Consider the following 21,906-nt stretch of genomic DNA (forward strand, 5'->3'; position numbering starts at 1 on the left):
TAAAACAATAATCTACACATGGAGCATCCCAGCAGGCACAAACACAATAGCCAGGTTTATGGCCATGAAGAGGTGACTTGTTAAACCCAATCCTAGGTCACATAGCTGTTTTGCCAAAGCTGAGAAACTGGAGATCAAAATACACCGACCTGTTAAAAGATCCAACCTACAGAAAGGGAGGTGGAAAAAGGGTTGTCAGTTGCTGCAGGATAACTCTAGGACAACAGGCTGATGGAGAGTCAGGAGTTCGCAGTAAGGATGCTGTAATTTGGTCCCTAAGAGACTGGGGGCTATAAAGACTAAGTCATGTCTGCCTATGGACTGGAGGGGAATGCCCAGGGTAGGCAAGACAGTAAAAGTATAGCTATAGGCCTTTGTTAGTTTAAATTGATTTTCTCAGAGTGCTGTGTGGCTTTTGGCAAAATTAAGCATTCTCTGTTCTTTTCCCCTTCCTGTGGAAAGAAGCTGCTTCTGTGTCACTGCTTACTGTTAATACCCACAGGCTGTGGAACGGAAACTTATCTAGGTGCCTAGCCTATTGGGTTTTCTAGTTATCACAGTTGGTGACCGAGAGGTGTAACCTGGAAACTCAGTTGGGGAGCTGCAGGTTCTCAACACCAAGGCAAGTGGAGGCACGAGTCAGCCATTTGAATGGGATGCACTTGTAAGACTGGAAAAGACTCTAAAATGGGGTGTTTACCCAGCACCCAACATATTTTGGGCAGCAGAATGTTCTTTCTAAGTAAAAAAAAAAATGAAGACTTCTGTTTTCCATATTGTACACTATGTGCTAAAGACAATGATAAATAAAAAGTTACCTTTTAAAACACTACTTTATACAAAAAGAAGAATTCTCTTTATTTTGTAGAGAGTTTTGAAAACACAATATATTACACATTTTGACAAACTCTGGTTCAGTTATGTGAGTTACATTCTAGGAAACATTATCTGTCACAATTTGAGAGGATTAATTTGTTTTCACAATTGCTAGAATTGTAGGATTTATTATGTTGTTAGTTTCTAGTTGGCTGAAGGAGAGTTTAAATAGGGCATTTCGAGAAACAACAATACAATACATAATAAAATGAATGGGATGAGTTCTGTTGCTGCTAAGAGTGCCTCAAGTATTCTATGATGGACTATCTATACAAAGAAAAAATACTCTCACAGTTCATCCATTTTGTGCAAGATTCCATAAAGTTTCAACAGGCACCTTGCAGTTCTATACCTGCTATCTACAGTACACATTGTACAATAATTTATTTTGTAAGCACATTACTGACACACAGTAAGAACATCCGGAGAGTCACTGCATGCTTTAAAATACAAATGTGTTACTGCTAACACACTACTAATAGAAGTCACATCAAACTTTAAATGTAAGGACTTGTCATCCCATCTGCTGCATGAAGAACAGTGTAAGGAGACCCAGCCTAGAAAAAAGAAAAAAAAACAGCAACACAAAACATACAAAAAAGGCAGCACTTTCACAATACATTGCCCCTGCATGCTGTGCTGTATGGATCCCAAAGTACTAGAGATGTTCAAATGAGATTCATTCATAAATGGAGTGTGGTATTCCAAGAACCATAGTCTGACTGAAAAGTACAGCATCTTATAACCCTTCTCAGAATTTAGCTGTCAAACACACACAAGTGAAGCCTAAACTAAAGCTGTCCGAGGTGTCTCTAAAGTAAGCTACATGGTGTGTGCTCAAAGATTTGAGGGCTAAAATGGTAAGAACAGAGATGAGTGCAGGCAGTCTAGTGAGGAAAGAGGAAAGTCTAGCCAAAGGGAGTGTAGAACAGATAAATCATCCTTTCAATGATGACTGGACTTCGAGTCCATAGGTATGAAAAAATAAAGGCAAGTTATGGTGTATGTGTGACACAGAGGCCCATTGATGGTTCACTATGCTATGTGAGCAACTCTTGTCAGGCTTGACAATACACTTAACACACTGTTGTCATGATATATACCCAAAAGGTGGCATGTAATTTATCACTGGAAAACTAATAATGCACTGATCATTAATATTCTTTAACTCACTGATCATTAATATTCTTGTGTGCCGTATGTATGGGATGTGCACAAAGAGTTACAGATATGTGCTAGAATGACTGGCTTAAAATGTGTTTGGCAAAAAATGAATAAGCCCAATCTGCCCTACAAAAAAGAATGCATATGTACTTGTCTGAGCAATCTGGTTGTCAAGCAGACACAATGAAGGTACGTTTACATAAAAAGTAATACAACCATCAACCTAGCAAGTGAGGGAGTTTATTGTATATACTATTAATATATTATAAAAGGGTAATGACTTTTATAAAAGCCTGTGACACTCTAGTGATAAATATCATTGTAAAATGTAAACATTGACATCATATAAGGAATTATGATACTCACTGCTACCATGCTTTAAAGTCTGTGACCAAACACAGGGAGAAACAGGCTTGGCCCCAGACAGGAAGGAAAGAAGCTCTCTATCTGCCTCAAATATAAAGTGAGAATTATGGAATCAAAACAGTGGAAGCCCCATTTACATATGAATCAGCAGATGGGAAGTCCATAGGAAGGGAAAAAGATAAAGAGGTCATCCTGCCCCTTGATACTGGGTCAATTAATTCTAAGAGATATAAGGGGAAAGAGAGCGCCATTTTGGCATCTTTTGCCTAGGAAAGGGAAACCAGCACCTAGTACTTCTATGAATGGTCCTGACTGAAAGAAAGTCAGCCATGGCTGGAAAGAAGAAAGATTGCTAAGAATTCTACCTTGAACCAAGACTGTAGATTGCTGAGTTAAGTCTCAGCCATTGGAAAGTGTATTTTACTTTTATTCACTTCTACACATTTTTGCCTTTATCCCTTATACTTGAATTCACTTAACTGTTCTCTCTTGTCAATAAACTTGTTTTACTTTTAATCTAAACTAATACAGTGCTGTGTTTGAATTGAAGCAATTGTTAATTATAAAAGTAATAAGCTGTTCTTTTGTCTCTTTAAAAAAGTAACAAACCTTATTGATCCCTGAGTGTTTCAGGAGAGGGCTGGACAGATCCGGGCAGACGGTTTGGGGGAAATTTGGGACTGAGGGTGTGTTGGGTTCTCCTGCTGGTAGTAACTAAGGCTAATGGAGGCCAGGGTGCAGCTGTTGTGTTGTGGCAAGCTACCAGGGACAGACTGCTGAACCAGAGTGCACAGCACACAGACATTCAAGCACTGCATATTTGCCTGCCGGCTGTTGGTGTCCAGGTTGTGAGCCACAAGAGCAGAGCATTTAAGGCACCTAAGGTTAAGGAGCAGGTGGTGACTCAACCCCTTACTGGTCTGGGTTGAACCTCAAAACATCACAGTAGGATCATGGTGTTTAGGATTAGGCATGCAGTATGCAATGAGATGCAAACATTCCATTGAGATATCCACATTCAGAAATTCTCAAAAACTATGTTGAATAGGCAATAGAACACACACAAGTTACTATAATGATGACACAAGGACCCCTGCTTTTGCTCTCCACATGATCCACCACCTTATATATGCACAAGTACTCTCCCATTACACAATATGCCAGCAGTAGTGTGGTTGAGGGTAAATACAGGAAAACAGTTCACCCACTTTTCATTTATGGAATATGGAGTTTAGTTTAGGTGAGTTTACCCTTTTTTTAAAACCACTACACCACCGCATGCCAGTGGTTGCAGAAGCAAAATACAATCAGATGGTCTTTCTGAAAAGAGAGAGTCCAGCAAGAAGACTATTGCAATAGTCTAAGCAAGAAATAATTAAGGAAATAATCAAAATGCTAATTAGAGAAGGAACTGTTTACTGTTACTCTAGTTTGAGATTTTTAAAATGTTGAATATTTAAGTCTACTAGAGTGAATGATCAAATTGATATGGAATGTAAAAGCCATGCTGCAGGCAAAAAGAACTCCCAAACAGGACTGTAATATAACCAGGAGTCTTGGGTGAAGGACATTCTGCGTGTGTGTGTGTGTGTGTGTGTGTGCGCGTGTAAAGCAAAAGAAAAAGGATTGTTAACCTCTTCCTTTCTGATATTTATGTCACAGTTTGGAATGGTTGGAAACAGGTGTAAATGGGGACAAGGAAAGAGCTCCTGTTGTGAAAAAATCTAAAGATAGATTTCCTAGTATTCCAGGCATACTATTTAACATATGCTATTTTCTGTAGTTAATGCAACAATTTCAAAATAATGTTTCAAAGTATCAATCTGATTAAAAACAGAAAATGAGTTCATTTGTTGAAGTCAGGACAGAATTCTGACCAAAGTCATTTACACTGCAACAATGCATTTCACATTCAGAAGAGCAGGAAGCAACCTTAGCTCATCCCTTGACCATAATATGCTTGATCATACCACATTATCTTGAAATAAGCTAGTAACTTTTATGCATCCCCCAGAAAAAAAAAACACAAATGAACACACACAAACAAACACAAAAACCAAAACCACCCACCAACCAAACCAAAAATGCCTAACAAAGCTGCCTAACCATCTTGTGACCTCCCACACCTAGGCATCTTTTAGGGACCTACATTTGAAAATCTGCTACCAAAGCGCTTAATAACTCACTTTTTGAAATTTTTTTGGCTTTTCATCCTGATTTGGGACCATATTTTTTTCCACAAAATCTCAGCAATCTTCACTCAAATGAAATGACACCATATTTCATTTTGTGAACACAAGCACATTCTTGCAGCTGGCATGTTTCAATGTTTCTGAAATGAAATATGCTCCCCAAGCTCCCAAGGATCCACCAGGTGGGTTTCTGAGAGGCTGGGTTGATGTTTGAGGAAGTTGGGTGAACACCAGGCAATTTTCTAACCTGCTTGATTTCCATTGAAAGTTTTGACAAAATGTCATGCTCACAATAGAATAAATTTCAATTTCAATAAATCAGCATTTTCTGGGATCAAAATGATGCAGCAGAAAATTTCTGACCAGCTCTCCTATTAACCATTATTAACACGAAACCTCACAGCATTTTTAAATTAAATCTTTGATACAAAATAGGAAGATGACAGGTGTGGCATTGAGGGGCAGGATGGGAAACAAATATAGTGATGAGATTCTATATTGTTCCTGATTTAATAGGAAAATGTATCAACATAATATCCTGAATGATCATTTGTAGTTGTGAAAATCAAGGTCTCAACTGAGCATTTAAGCACATGCTTAATCACTAGAGTAGTCCCCATTTATACTTTTCTATGCATGAAGAGAAGCCATATGTTTACAGACTGATCAACAAGGAATAACTAAATTAAAATCTCTGTGAGGAGGGGTGTGTGTGAGAGAACAAAATGTTGGTTGTTCCTGCAACATAGTCAGAATTCTTAGGAAATTAAAAGTTCAGTGTATAGAAAATAACTTCACTGTGACAACTCGTCTGCTTAAAATTAAGCATGTGTGTAGGTGCTTTGCTGTATTAAGACCAAAGAGCCCAACTGTATGAAGTACTGTAAATCTCTTGAAAAGTGCTGAGCGACTTCAACTCCTATTTCATACAATGGGAGTTGAAAGTGTTCTGCATCTCACATGTGATTAATACAGCTATGAAACTGTCTTTGGTTTCTGTGCACTTAACCTTTAAAAATCTAAGAATTCTGACTGTTGCAGGGACAGCAGCTATTTTGTTCACACACATTATCCTCCTCAATGAAAATTTAGTTCTGTTCTTATTGAGTTTCTCAAACTAAAATAACAAGTTTCAGAGTAGCAGCCGTGTTAGTCTGTATTCGCAAAAAGAAAAGGAGTACTTGTGGCACCTTAGCGACTAACCAATTTATTTGAGCATAAGCTTTCGTGAGCTACAGCTCACTTCATCGGGAATGCATCCGATGCCTCAAACTAAAATAAATCTTATTTATACTGCAAATATATATTTGACTCATTGTCCAAGGGCAAGAGTGGAGATAACAAGGCCCTAGACAGAGCACTCTTTCTCCAATAAGATGAACAATATTTTGGAATTTTGCTATATTTGAAACCTATATGCTGCTTTTGTGTTTGAATTGCTTGATTTTTACTGGTTTCAGAGTAACAGCCGTGTTAGTCTGTATTCGTAAAAAGAAAAGGAGTACTTGTGGCACCTTAGAGACTAACCAGTTTATTTGAGCATGAGCTTTCGTGAGCTACAGCTCACTTCATCGGATGCATAGCATATCGTGGAAACTGCAGAAGACATTATATACACACAGAGACCATGAAACAAAACTTCCTCCCACCCCACTCTCCTGCTGGTAACAGCTTATCTAAAGTGATCATCAAGTAGAGCCATTTCCAGCACAAATCCAGGTTTTCTCACCCTTCCCCCCCCACACACACACATACAAACTCACTCTCCTGCTGGTAATAGCCCATCCCTCTTTGAAACCTCTCTTTATAATGCGCATGATAATCAAGGTGGGTCATTTCCAGCACTAATCCAGGTTTTCTCACCCCCCCACACCCCCCTCCAAATACCACACACACAAACTCACTCTCCTGCTGGCAATAGCTCATCTTACAATGTGCACAGCAATAATCCAAGTTTAACCAGAATGTCTTGGGGGGGGGGGGGGGGGGTTTGTAGGAAAAAAACAAGGGGAGATAGGCTACCTTGCATAATGACTTAGCCACTCCCAGTCCCTATTCAAGCCCAAATTAATAGTATCCAATTTGCAAATGAATTCCAATTCAGCAGTTTCTCGCTGGAGTCTGGATTTGAAGTTTTTTTGCTTTAAGATAGCGACCCTCATGTGTGTGATTGCGTGACCAGAGAGATTGAAGTGTTCTCCGACTGGTTTATGAATGTTATAATTCTTGACATCTGATTTGTGTCCATTTATTCTTTTACGTAGAGACTGTCCAGTTTGACCAATGTACATGGCAGAGGGGCATTGCTGACACATGATGGCATATATCACATTGGTGGATGTGCAGGTGAACGAGCCTCTGATAGTGTGGCTGATGTTGTTAGGCCCTGTGATGGTGTCCCCTGAATAGATATGTGGGCACAGTTGGCAACGGGCTTTGTTGCAAGGATAGGTTCCTGGGTTAGTGGTTCTGTTGTGTGGTATGTGGTTGTTAGTGAGTATTCGCTTCAGGTTGGGGGGCTGTCTGTAGGCAAGGACTGGCCTTTCTCCCAAGATTTGTGAGAGTGTTGGGTCATCCTTCAGGATAGGTTGTAGATCCTTAATAATGCATTGGAGGGGTTTTAGTTGGGGGCTGAAGGTGACGGCTAGTGGCGTTCTGTTATTTTCTTTGTTAGGCCTGTCCTGTAGTAGGTGACTTCTGGGAACTCTTCTGGCTCTATCAATCTGTTTCTTCACTTCCGCAGGTGGGTATTGTAGTTGTAAGAATGCTTGATAGAGATCTTGTAGGTGTTTGTCTCTGTCTGAGGGGTTGGAGCAAATGCGGTTGTATCGCAGAGCTTGGCTGTAGACGATGGATCGTGTGGTGTGGTCAGGGTGAAAGCTGGAGGCATGTAGGTAGGAATAGCGGTCAGTAGGTTTCCGGTATAGGGTGGTGTTGATGTGACCATCGTTTATTAGCACTGTAGTGTCCAGGAAGTGGATCTCTTGTGTGGACTGGACCAGGCTGAGGTTGATGGTGGGATGGAAATTGTTGAAATCATGGTGGAATTCCTCAAGGGCTTCTTTTCCATGGGTCCAGATGATGAAGATGCCATCAATATAGCGCAAGTAAAGTAGGGGCGTTAGGGGACGAGAGCTGAGGAAGCGTTGTTCTAAATCAGCCATAAAAATGTTGGCATACTGTGGGGCCATGCGGGTACCCATAGCAGTGCCATGATTTCAACAATTTCCATCCCACCATCAACCTCAGCCTGGTCCAGTCCACACAAGAGATCCACTTCCTGGACACTACAGTGCTAATAAACAATGGTCACATCAACACCACCCTATACCGGAAACCTACTGACCGCTATTCCTACCTATATGCCTCCAGCTTTCACCCTGACCACACCACACGATCCATCGTCTACAGCCAAGCTCTGCGATACAACCAGATTTGCTCCAACCCCTCAGACAGAGACAAACACCTACAAGATCTCTATCAAGCATTCTTACAACTACAATACCCACCTGCGGAAGTGAAGAAACAGATTGATAGAGCCAGAAGAGTTCCCAGAAGTCACCTACTACAGGACAGGCCTAACAAAGAAAATAACAGAACGCCACTAGCCGTCACCTTCAGCCCCCAACTAAAACCCCTCCAACACATTATTAAGGATCTACAACCTATCCTGAAGGATGACCCAACACTCTCACAAATCTTGGGAGAAAGGCCAGTCCTTGCCTACAGACAGCCCCCCAACCTGAAGCGAATACTCACCAACAACCACATACCACACAACAGAACCACTAACCCAGGAACCTATCCTTGCAACAAAGCCCGTTGCCAACTGTGCCCACATATCTATTCAGGGGACACCATCACAGGGCCTAACAACATCAGCCACACTATCAGAGGCTCGTTCACCTGCACATCCACCAATGTGATATATGCCATCATGTGCCAGCAATGCCCCTCTGCCATGTACATTGGTCAAACTGGACAGTCTCTACGTAAAAGAATAAATGGACACAAATCAGATGTCAAGAATTATAACATTCATAAACCAGTCGGAGAACACTTCAATCTCTCTGGTCACGCAATCACAGACATGAGGATCGCTATCTTAAAGCAAAAAAACTTCAAATCCAGACTCCAGCGAGAAACTGCTGAATTGGAATTCATTTGCAAATTGGATACTATTAATTTGGGCTTGAATAGAGACTGGGAGTGGCTAAGTCATTATGCAAGGTAGCCTATCTCCCCTTGTTTTTTTCCTACAACCCCCCCCCCCAAGACATTCTGGTTAAACTTGGATTATTGCTGTGCACATTGTAAGATGAGCTATTGCCAGCAGGAGAGTGAGTTTGTGTGTGTGGTATTTGAAGGGGGGTGGGGGGGGGTGAGAAAACCTGGATTAGTGCTGGAAATGACCCACCTTGATTATCATGCGCATTATAAAGAGAGGTTTCAAAGAGGGATGGGCTATTACCAGCAGGAGAGTGAGTTTGTATGTGTGTGTGGGGGGGGGAAGGGTGAGAAAACCTGGATTTGTGCTGGAAATGGCTCTACTTGATGATCACTTTAGATAAGCTGTTACCAGCAGGAGAGTGGGGTGGGAGGAAGTTTTGTTTCATGGTCTCTGTGTGTATATAATGTCTTCTGCAGTTTCCACGATATGCTATGCATCCGATGAAGTGAGCTGTAGCTCACGAAAGCTCATGCTCAAATAAACTGGTTAGTCTCTAAGGTGCCACAAGTACTCCTTTTCTTTTTGATTTTTACTAACTTTTATCCTTCTTTCCCCTTATTTATTTTCCCTCATAGATGTTTTTGGTAACCTTTCCTCTCTGCCCCTTCCTCCCCTCCCCCCACCTCGCCTTTGTCTCCCATTTGGCTTTTGCATTCCAAGCACATAACAGTCAAATTTCTCACTGCATAGAATAGAAAATACTAATGGCCTGATGTATCCATGTATGGAGAGGAGCCTATGCCTGTGAAAGTAGGAGTTCTGCCTCTTTGGCATACTACCTATTTTCCTGTAGCTGTACAGCAGTCCCTCCAGAAGGGCTGAATGGTAGCTGAAAGAGAAGGGGCAAGGGGAAGAAGGGAGAGTATGAGGGAGACAGCTGTGTTTCTCCAGATTCTCCTTTTCCAAACAATTGAGCAATAGGATCAAATGTTAAAAACAGCACTATATTTTACCGATTTTGCACTGCTTTTCATTCTCTGCTTTGGAACCATGCCAATTCCTAAGGGGTAGCCCATAACCGTACAGTACATGTAAGCTCTTGGAAGCATGTCTTCAACAGAAGGCATGCTGCCATGGTAGGGGAAAAGTTGGTGGGATTTAGTGTCAAGGTGGCTACAAGGCCATCTATGCCAATGCACCCCGGCTCCTGTGGCTCCTCCAGAATTCATGGTTGAAGAAGGGTTGAAATTCCATCTTCCTCCATGACAGTGACTGCCATCTTTGTGACAAGAATGGGAAAAATGAAATGACTGTCAACTCACAGAGTTCCTTTCCCCTATTGAGCTGTTCTCTAATAGGGGAGAATGGAGCTTATAAAAACAAACTGACAAGCTAGAGTTTATTGACATTCCCCCCCCCCATTTATAATAAAAAATTATAATGAAAATTGAACATTCAGTGACTGAGAACTAAATTAGTAATGAATTTATGAATCTTTAGGTGCAGCATCCCATAATTTTTAAAACAAAGTAAAATATATCATGTCACTATAGGGAAAACACCAGAGCAGAAATGATCAACAAGGGGGTTATCACTTGGAGAATATAATGTTTAACAGATATAAGATACCGAGAATGAGAATTTCTTGGTACTAGCTCAGTATAAGAATGCTTTTATCTTTTGAAGACAATTTTTGGCATCATTTCATTTGCTGTCATTATTCTTTGGCTGGTTGATATTTATGACCCATTAATAAAATATACTGTCTTTTGGATTACCAGTTCTATATTCTCTAAGTGTCCATGTAGTCAGTTCTGATTCCCTACTCATTCACTTGGTATAATATAATAATTTTAGTGATAAATATCCAGTCACAAGTACAATGTTTCTGAAGTTTGAAAAAAAAGTTTAAAAATTAATTTTAAAAAACCCTGTTCTTTAACTTTACAAAAGCCTTTGAAGGTCTGCAGTGTTTTCCAAATTTGTCCCTGATTTTTTCCCCGCTGTTTCCATTATGCTTGATATTCTGACAGTTCTGTAGCTCATATGAGAAATTATTTAGGTCTTGTAATTAAGAAAATTAGCTAGAGAAAATCAATTCACCTGTTTCCTTATTTTTTCATGCCTGAAATTACCTTTTGGTTTCATGAAAAGTAAACACACTTGAATCTTGAAAGTATGCATTCATTCATCCTTTCTATAGCCTTGAAGTCAGAAACATTCATAACAAATCATTATTAGTTTGTTCGGCCCTCCAAAAACATTAAACTTTTACAAAATAAAAATGTAATGTAAAACACTACAGCTAAAGGATTACAAATTACTTATTATGCAAAAAACTGATTTTGCAAAGATGCATAAATGTGACTCTGTATTTCATCTATCAAGTAATCAGACATGTATAGGATCAAGTTTTCCATGAGTTAAAGGATCATTTATGTACACAGAATAATACACATACCTGTTTGTGCATATTTGCATATTTATCATGATTTCAAAGGCAGCCATCATAATGTAGCTACATATGCAATTACAATTACACATGCAACTTGGGTCTTGGTTTTGAAAACGTGGCCTTCGAAATGTACTTCTAGAGTTTACCACCTAGACAAAGTAACTTAAGATAAAAGCCAACTTATTAGTTACAACTGGTTTCCTTGCTGGCCTAATGTCCTCTCTACGGCAATTTTCCCATTCCATGAAATTCAATGTTTGCTTAACAGCTTGAAGATCAGGCCCCCTGTCTCCAAGCAGCGGTGCATAAGCTACTCATATCTCAGAAACAGGTTCAAAATAAACACTGAAGTAAATTACATATATAAGATGTGAACAATCAATTCTGCAGTAACAAGAAACTCCAAAATCAAACCAAATCAAACAAGTGTAATGACAGAAAAAAAAAAAAGATAATGAAATGAATTTCATTTTCATATGTTCAGTACATTATTACAAAGGTCAATATCTGCACTAACTAAGTGCCAGATTCTTGACCTGTGGAACTTACATTCTAAGGCACAGAGGTTTCAATACATATTTTGAAACTTCTGTAATGATATATTAATATTCACATGCATATAATCCCATCAGCATTAGTGGTCTGAAAACATCTGTGTTATTATATGGTACTTAATAATCATGCAATAGAAGAAGTGTGCTTTTTAAAATGAAGAACTGGCTGGAGAAACCAAGCAGCTGCATCAAAAACTTTCCTATTATTTCACTAATAATTTCAATCTAGACCAGAAGGGACCATCATCTCCCTAGAGGTGATAGGTGATCTGGTCTCCACGTAAACCTAATCTCATGAGCCAGATGTCCTTAATTGCAGCAAACCATGCAGAATTAAATGACTACAGATAGGCTTTGGTATTTTAGTAGGCAACATTTTTTCTACATTGAGTCTGATTAATTTCTAATAATGTTAATGTGATGTCAGCCTGTGGATTGTAGTGGGTGTCATTTAAAGTACTGTATGATATAGAATCTGTAGCTCTTTTTAAACGATAATTTTAATCATTACTGCACATGAGAGAGAAGAGAAAAGGCAAAAAAAATACATTGAAGAGATTTCATTTTGCCTTTCCTCTTCCCTCTCATGTGCATTAACGATTAAAATGATCATTTTAAAAAAAGAATTACAGATTTTATATCATACAGAACTTTAAATGACACCCCACTACAACCCACAGGCTGACATCACATTAACATTATTAGAAATTAATCGGAATCAATGTAGAAAAATGTTGCCTACTAAAATTCTTAAATACACTGAAGAATATCCTTAAGCATAAAGCTTCCCTATATCCAAAGCAGCCACAATAGAAACCTTTATTAAAAATATTTTGAGGCCTTAAGTTTCATTTTCACTAAATAAACTTGAACCTCATGAAATAGTATGCTATTGTGATTTACAGCACATCCTGAACACTGTCTTAGCAGTTAATTCATTCACCGTTCAGGGTGAGATTCTGATGACCTTATTCCATTTCAGTACCACACACCACAAGCATCCCCGCTGGCTTTAACAGGATCACTTGTGGAGCAAGGAACTATTCAATAAGAGTAATGGCAACAGAATTGTATCTCAAATGCTAGTGAGATACTTTGAAAATAATATATATTATTCACATTAGTATAATTGAAATACACTGGAATTGCCTTACCATGGTGTAGGTGTGAGCCACCTTCATAAGATCTGTGCACCCCTGTGCATCAGCAAATGCTCGTATTCCCAAACAGTTGGATGGATGTAAAAGCTTCATTAGAAAATGGCAGCAAACCTCCACTACTTGTGGGAGTTGAAGGAGGCAGGCAGCTGCCAGAAGGTTTTCAATGGTGTCCTCCTTCAATTCCAAGCAACCTGAAAAAGAGATTAAGATATATATTATTTCCTGTATGTGTGTCTACATAAGAAAACAATTGCCAAATGGGATTTTAGCAAACAAGCCAGTAATAAATAAATGCTAAACTGCTGTATGATGGTCAGATGACAACCTTAACACCAACATTTATAATTGTGTAAGCCAGCCTTGGTGGTATATGGGAATCAGAGTTAACTCTTCATTGGGCATCAACAGCCAATTTGTAGATAGTACAGATCCGGATGGTTGCAGAAATTTGTGAAGCAAGATCACACAATGGGAATTTTTTAAATTGTTCCTAGTCTTAAAATATATCTATCAGGCAAATCAAATGCTTGCAGTTTGGCTTAGAGTCTTTCAGGCTCTTATAAAACCTCAGGTTGGCCAAATGTAATTTTCAGGCTTAAAAAAAAACACACATACAAAAAACGTGTTTTGAGTGGGCCATGCCAGTGAGACCTATACCTCAGGTAGTTTTTAGGCCAGGCTGCATGGAGGACAGAAGAGGGGATGGTATGGAGGACTTATGGAAGGTAATATTTTAACTGTTTTCATGCTCAGTTCTCAAAATCTGAAACCAATGCCATGGAACTATTAAGTCTTCAAGAAAACGTTCTAAGTTATATGCAGTCTTAACCTTTAAAGCATCTTGCATTATTAAAATCTGATTTTCAAAATAAAATAATAAAATAATAATAATTAATAATAATAACAATAACAATAATATTTTTCTAAACATATGTAAGCAGGGTCTGCATGAGCTTTCCTCTGACAGCTACCTGGGGAAGGGGAAAGACTTCAGGAGCAGACTGTATTTACATAAACATTCCTACTCTGCCTTGGTACCCAGCAGACAGAGCTGTGTTGCCCAAAGTGATCAACTTTGGCTAGTCCTGGGTTACAAATCACTTTATTACTGAATGCAGGTGTTGTGAAATATTATCAATGTTGTTATCTTTATTGTATGAGCAAAGAGGAGCAGAACTTTGCTTAGCCTGGCCTGACTGAGGGGTCACCCTCAACTGAAAGGAACTAGCTAAGCCAGTGGATCGAATGCTAGACCCAGTGAAAATAAGAGCGGGCGGAGACACGTGTCCATGGCAGGAGATGGGCTCTATCTCAGAGCCCCAGGCATGGTTTAATCTGCTCCTCCCCACTGTTTAAAAGACAGAGCTAAGTAACGCTCCATTAGGAGTCTTTTGTTTTGTTAAATGCTCACTAAGGCTGAAATCACTTGTTGCCAGGAGAGCGTTTCTGCGCAGCCTGCTTAAGTTCCTCCACTAGTAGCTGACAATCACTGAGAACTGAAAATCATTAAGAGTTGGGGGAAAACCTCAAATGACTGACCTACAGAGGTCATAGTATAGAAGCAGATGGTAGAAGGTGACTGTGTGCAGAGCAGCAGCTGGCAGGGCAGCCAGCCAGAGCAGGTGCTCAGAGGTGAAGCAACCAAGGTGCCTTCTCCCTGTCCCGGGTGGGAGGTGAACTTACACACATGCACCTTTGAACCCTGGATCCTCATTGACCCAGGACAACCACTGTGAGGGGGGTGTGGTGAGAGAGCAGAGAGGGGCACAGTAAAGGAAATTTTGGTTGTAGAATTCAAGAAAATGAAGCAGAAGACACTGCAACACGCACTCTGGGGTGGGTGTCCTGCTCACGGTTTTATGTTTATGAATCCTGCTTACAGCATTTTCCCTATTCAATGTTGGGTAACTTCCTACACTCAGACTCTCTGCTTGTGCGAGTGGAAGTATTGCCTCAGAGAGGCGCCCAGGTCAGTGTGTAATTTTCCCAGGTTACTGAGTGGGGGCTTGAGCTGCTTCTGTGTGTTGTACTGTTGAAAAGGAACCCCTAGATATTGAACCCACCCCTGGTTACTGCTGATTCCACCTGGCAGAAGGTTTACATATATAAGTAACAAAAGATGATAGAGTTCAGAGTAATATTGGTGACAAGGATTTGAAATATGGATGGCACAGCCTCCCTTATGCAGTGCTCATGGTGGTGACTTAAACGCCACAATGTATGAAATTGCCAAAGACAAGGGAAACTGGTCTCCACAGGTGTGTGTCTCAAGGATTCCAGTGTTTCATCACTTAGATACAGCGACATAGCCCATAAAAATATCATTGATTCAATTAGAAAGGAGAAGTAAAGTAAGATTGGGCCTGACAAAGGATTGAAAGAAGTGGAAAAGATTTTTGATATATTGGATTAAACATCTCTATATCATCTAGGCTCTGATCACCTCATGCTGAAATCAATGTCAAAGCTCCCACTGGCTTCAGTGGTACAGGACTGAGACCCTAGATTATTATATGACTGTAAAGGCCTCGATTCACTGGCTTCAAATGGGACTATTCATAATACATGAGTATTTGCAGGAATGGGGTCCAAAACTCCAAATTTGTGAATGTTTGTTCACAACTATAATTAAGAAGTCTTGACATGTGAGGACTTCAGGGTAAATTTCACTTAAGTTATAATATACAAGCATGTTTCTTTTAGATTATAAAGTTTTTGAGATAAAAAAGATCAGATATTAAAACTGATACGACACTTGACATTAACCCAAAGGCCACAAATTCAACAATTATATTCCATTTTTAGTTGTCATTTCACAGTTCATGCTTTATCTTCTAGATTTAGTTATACATCTCAAACACCAATAAGTAGAAAACATTGTAATGTTGCATCATCCTAATGAGAGTACCACTACAAAACATTACCTACATTATAAAGATGACAAATTAGAGGTCATTGTGGAAGAAATAAATAGGAAACTATGGAAATTAATACATGCAAAAGTACAGTACTTAAGGTAATTTCTGAAAAAGCATGCTAAAAAAATAACACTTTGATTTTACTTTTACTGTACTGATCAAAACATTTAAAATATAAGGGAAATATTAAAATGCATATTTATCTTGCTGTTTAAAGTAATATAGTTTCACTATTAGATAACTTCCATGTTTTTTCACATCCAAATTTTGTGTTCACTCTCATACTAAGGGGAAAAAAATCTACAAGTCTTAATTCTATCACCTACTATTGAACAATTCTGGAAAAAAAAAAAAAACTTCTTGGCACCTTAAAATAAAACAGCACTAGGATGATATTTAAAGGAAAACCCACCACTTTATCTTTTGATATAAAAAAAAACAAAATGCATTACCCATAGCATGGAATGTAAATTTCGGACCTTCTCTCCTTCCTCTCTTTTAATACAATAAGGGCTTGATATAACAGGGAAGTAAACAATTGTTCCTCACTAGGATTAGTTAAAATGTACCCATCAAAAGCTCTAAAAATATGCAAAGGTATTAAACAAATTCCAAAATAGGACTAATGTCTAAAGACTGAAACCTTTGATCATTACCCCAATTCAAACAATTCTTCCTTCATGTGTAAAATAGTTAAGGCTTGGAAACATGAGTTCTAGCAGACCGAAGTGTGGAGGTGCATTCCAGGGTGCAGGATCCTCCATCTAGAATGAGCTGACACCAGACCTCTCACAATTAAATTAGAAAACTATCTGCTTGAACACCTCAGCTGATTCCAACTGTCATGACATCACACAACGAGAAAGCAGTCATTGAAATTCAAGGCACTATACCAAAAAAACCCTGAACAAACCATTTAGAGCCAACAATTTCTTTGATCAACATAGCCATCTTCTATTAAAACTACACATCAATAGGCTTTTATACTCAAATGTATTCAACAAAGGATTTATATGAACATATTTCAGCTAAAGATGGATCATGAATAACTTGTTGCAACTATTGCTTCAAGTAGGTGCTATTCATAATTGCATTTTGTGAATGATCACCTAAGAAATATTGCATTGTTTGTGCTCCTTAACTGGATGACTTCTATACATAAAAACAGTTATCAAGAGACCAGCATGAACACGTACAGTGTGAATGCTCATACAAATATACATTCACATAAGTACTGGCATATGGACACATATACATGTAAAGCTTCCTTTACACAAGTATTCTAGAGAATGAAATTTTGCTCACATGAATATTTCCAAACACCAAATAATGCAAACACCAAAGCAGCTGAACAAGAAGTCCCATAATTTGAGAGCTTCACCCCTGCTCATGACCCCCAGAAGCCATTCTCCACCAGTTCATTCCTTTCCTTCACTCATTTATGAAACATGGACAGAATAAGGAGCCAATTGGTGATCGCGGGAGTTATCCTTGTTCTGTTCAACAGTGGAACACTCCCACACGGGTGCATGGCCCACACCCTCCTCATTTTCTCTAGGTGGAACACAAGATAGAATGACTTCTATCTCCCCCGCCCCTCATCCTCCCCATTCATGCTAACAACTAAGACACTTGCGATAGCCATAAGGGACAACTTGGGCATTAGTGGGATTAAAATAGGCTTTAGTGCGCACAAATTGATCCTGTTCACAGACGATATATTACTTTACATAACTAATATGGCCATTTTGCAGCAGACCCTTAGGGTTTTTTTTTTTTATGGCAGAGTATGAACTAGTATGTGGCTTCAAGGTGAACCTATCAAGGAAACAGACAAATGGCTTTAGATACCTGGGGATATGGGTATGCTGAAGTTTGATAGCTCTTCTTAAAAACTAAATGCAGAGATTTAATCTCTGTGCTTAAAAATCCTAGGATAAGGGCAAAAAAGTTATATGTGGCTAAATTTAAACAGGGAGTTGCTGCTTCCAAATTGCAGATGTGATTGGAGGGCTCTGATCCTTTTAAAAGTGGACTTCAATTTGCCTTTTGTGCACAAATCTGATCATGGGAAGTGGTGTAACTCTCCCTGGCTTTATTTTTGTAAAGTGTTACCTTCAACAGGTGTTAGGCACTGCTTACGAACTTTTCAACATCTCACTAGGTCCTGAAGTACTTTTGTAAAACTAACTCTAAATGACAAAATCACTTTTTAAAATGGCAATTAGGATCCTAGTTGCTTTTTAAAATTTTGATCTAAGTGTACTCTGATGTCAAATGCTTCAAGATGGTCAAAGAGGAAAAGCAGTAAAGAAGCTCAGGAAATACAAACTTTTAACACAAAAGAATGATCTGCATTCTTTGACAATTTGATACTGAAAATGAGAAGATCCGAGCACTCAATCAAAATTTCTTAATGGGGCTATTCATTTTTAGTTACTGCTTTGTTTTATTTCCCCGCCAGCTTTACAAAATGCAATATGGCACCTGACCAACAGCTCCAGTCTGGTCAAAACAAATTAACTGAGGCTCAGAATCTCATTTTGTATTACATTAATTAAAATAAAAAAATGTATGGGAAACAATCAATAGAAAATTTAATGGATTCTAATTACTACGCTAAATTATAGTTCTATTTCTGTCAAATTGTATGTGTATTGATTATGCAGAAATAAAAATGTCAGCCTGTAGGATGCATCCTTATAATGGATATTGATATAATTTGTATTACCTTGTTATACAAGGCTTGATGACTACAGAATAAATATTCCCTAGTCCCTTCTTTCCTTTGTTAGCCCGGTTCTCTGAACAACTGTCATTGGTTTTAATATATTTTCTGCTCAAATTCTTACCCTTTTAGGCCATGATCTTGTAACTGCCTCTGAGGGAATAGGGGAGGGGAACTCTTGTGGAGCCCCACTGACCTCCATAGGGTCCACCCGTGTGGAGTTAATTGCAGGATCAGAAATAGAATAAATCCCCTACCTTTGGGTGTGCAAGGATTGCAGCTCTTGACCCTTAATGTTTTAAAACTTCAGTTTCACTATAACACAACCAATTATATTATCATTTTTTCAAGAGATTCTGTGCTGGTGAGCTGCTGATGTAATTGAGAGGTAATACAGGTCTTCTAGTAAGTCTTTGATTTTCAATTTAAACAGAAAATGTTGTCCAGCCATAATAACTCCCTTCCCCAATGTTATACACTGTATGTCGTTTCCTGTAGTAATTTCGACAAACTCCTGCTTTGAATTTACGTTTTGTCATACTAGGAAACTACTTTTTTCAAACTGTACTCAATTGGTCCTTTCCTTTAGCTCCCATTCAAGACTGTTAAACAAACAGAAAATCTGCACAATGGGGCACATTCTGTGGAGTGTGTTAGATCCCCGACAGCAGTTGGCTAGTATTATAGCATCAGCATCCTGGGATGGTTTTATTACCAAGAAATTGTAACTGTTTCTTTTGAATGCTGTCTTTGTTACCATAATCAATGCCTTTGTCAACTTATGGCCATGAGGAAATGTGCTTCAAGTAAGGCTATACTTTACATCAATCCAGAAACTTTAGTCAGTGCAGAATGGCAACACATGATTCATGATCTGCACTGACTGTCCGTTTGTTTCTGGATTGATTTTCATAGAATCACAGAACTGGAAGGGACCTCGAGAGGTCATCTAGTTCAGTCCCCTGCACTCAAGGCAGGACTAAATATTATCTAGATCATCCCTGACAGGTGTTTGTCCAACCTGCTCTTAAAAATCCCCAATGATGGAGATTCTACCACCTCCCTAGGCAATTTATTCCAGTGCTTAACCACTCTGAGAGTTAGGAAGTTTTTCCTAATGTCCAACCTACCCGCCCTTGCTGCAGTGTAAGCCCACTGCTTCTTGTCCTATCCTTAGAGGTTAAGAAGAACAATTTTTCTCCCTCCTCCTTGTAACAACCTTTTATGTACTTGAAAACTGTTATCATGCCCCCTCTTAGTCTTCTCTTCTCCACACTAAACAAACCCAGTTTTTTCAATCTTCCCTCACAGGTCATGTTTTCTAGACATTTAATCATGTTTGTTGCTCTTCTCTGGACTTTCTCCAATTTGTCCACATCTTTCCTGAAATATGGCACCCAGAACTGGACACAATACTCCACTTGAGGCCTAATGAGCGTGGAGTAGAGCAGAAGAATTACTTCTCGTGTCTTGCTTACAATACTCCTGCTAATACTTCCCAGAATGATGTTTGCTTTTTTTTGCAACAGTGTTACACTGTTGACTCATATTTAGCTTGTGATCCACTATGACACCCAGCTCCCTTTCTGCAGTACTCCTTCGTATGCAGTCATTTCCCATTTTGTATGTGTGCAACTGATTGTTCTTTCCTAAGTGGAGTACTTTGCATTTGTCCTTATTGAATTTCATCCTATTTACTTCAGACCATTTTTCCAGTTTGTCAAGATCATTTTGAATTTATATCCATCTTCCAAAGCACTTGCAACCCCTCTCAGCTTGCTATTGTCCACAAACTTTATAAGTGTACGCTCTATGGCATTATCTAAACCACTGATGAAAATATTGAACAGAACCAGTCCCAGAACCGATCCCTGCAGAACCCCACTCATTATGCCCTTCCAGCATGACTGTGAACCACTGATAACTGCTCTCTGGGAACGATTTTCCAACCAGTTATGCACCCACCTTATAGTAGCTCCATCTAGGTTGTATTTCCCTAGTTCTTTTATGAGAAGGTCATGGGAGACAGTATCAAAAACCTTACTAAAATCAAGATATACCACATCTACCGCTTCCTCCCTATCCACAAGGCTTGTTACCCTGTCAAGGAAAGCTGTCAGGTTGGTTTGACGTAATTTGTTCTAGACAAATCCATGCTGACTGTTATTTATCACCTTATTATCTTCTGGGTGTTTGCAAATTGATTGCTTAATTATTTGCTCCATTATCTTTCTGGGTACAGAAGTTAAGCTGGCTGGTCTGTAATTCCCTGGTTTGTCCTTATTTCCCTTTTTTATAGATAGGCATTACATTTGCCCTTTTCCAGTCTTCTGGAATCTCTCCCATCTTCCATGATTTTTCAAAGATAATTGCTAATGGCTCAGATATCTCCTCAGTCAGCTCCATGCGTATTCTAGGATTCATTTCATCAGGCTCTGGTGATTTGAAGACATCTAACTTGTGTAAGTAATTTTTTACTTGTTCTTTCCTTAGTTTAGACTCTGATCCTACCTCATTTTCACTGGCAGTCACTATATTAGATGTCCCATTGCCACCAACCTTTTTGGTGAAAACCGAAACAAAGAAGTCATTAAGCAGCTCTGCCATTTCCATATTTTCTGTTATTGTCTTCCCCCTGTTATTGAGTAATGGGTGTACGCTATCCTTGGTCTTCCTCTTACTTCTAATGCATTGTACAATATTTTCTTGTTTCCTTTTATGTCCCTAACTAGTTTGATCTCGTGTTGTGCCTTGGCTTTTCTAATTTTGTCGCTACATACCTGTGTTATTTGTTTATATTGATCCTTTGTAGTTTGACTGAGTTTCCACTTTTGTAGGACTCTGTTTTGAATTGTAGATCATTGAAGATCTCCTGGTTAAACTAGGGTTGTCTCTTGCCATAATTCCTATCTTTCCTACACAGTGGGATAGTTTGCTCTTGTGCCCTTAATAATGTCTCTTTGAAAAACTGCCAGCTGTCTTCAATTTTAAAGAGTTAGATTTAACCTATAGTGCTATAGATGTCTTGGGACCTTTCTACATGAGAGATTGCTTCACCTTACATGCCACCACATTGCAGCTGTGATCAGATGGATACCTCATGTATTAAAAAAGGATGATGGTGGCAGTATGTATGCAGTTCAGAGGTGCCTCAGTTCTGGACCAAATTCTCCTCCCTGGTCTTCCTGTTCTTGTGAGCTGTTGCAGATGGTGGGTTTTGTTGGATGTTAGATGTGGAAAGGAAGGGAATTCTGTGTTTTAGGTTTTATAGGGGGATTCATATTTTTGTCAGTCAGAGTTAAGCTGCTGTTTATTTTTTTTT

The 21,906-nt window shown here is 39.1% G+C and overlaps 1 protein-coding gene across 1 annotated transcript in view; it reads right to left on the reverse strand.

Annotated features, from left to right (window-relative positions):
- KLHL1 (kelch like family member 1) overlaps positions 1–21,906 on the reverse strand; it is a 445,797-nt gene that overhangs the window by 245,198 nt on the left and 178,693 nt on the right. The window contains exon 4 of the mRNA XM_037895040.2: positions 12,933–13,129. Within this exon, the coding sequence (XP_037750968.1) occupies positions 12,933–13,129 (197 nt within the window). The remainder of the gene's footprint in view (positions 1–12,932; positions 13,130–21,906) is intronic.

Source organism: Chelonia mydas, chromosome 1, assembly GCF_015237465.2.
Source record: "Chelonia mydas isolate rCheMyd1 chromosome 1, rCheMyd1.pri.v2, whole genome shotgun sequence".
Taxonomy (NCBI): Eukaryota; Metazoa; Chordata; order Testudines; family Cheloniidae; genus Chelonia; species Chelonia mydas.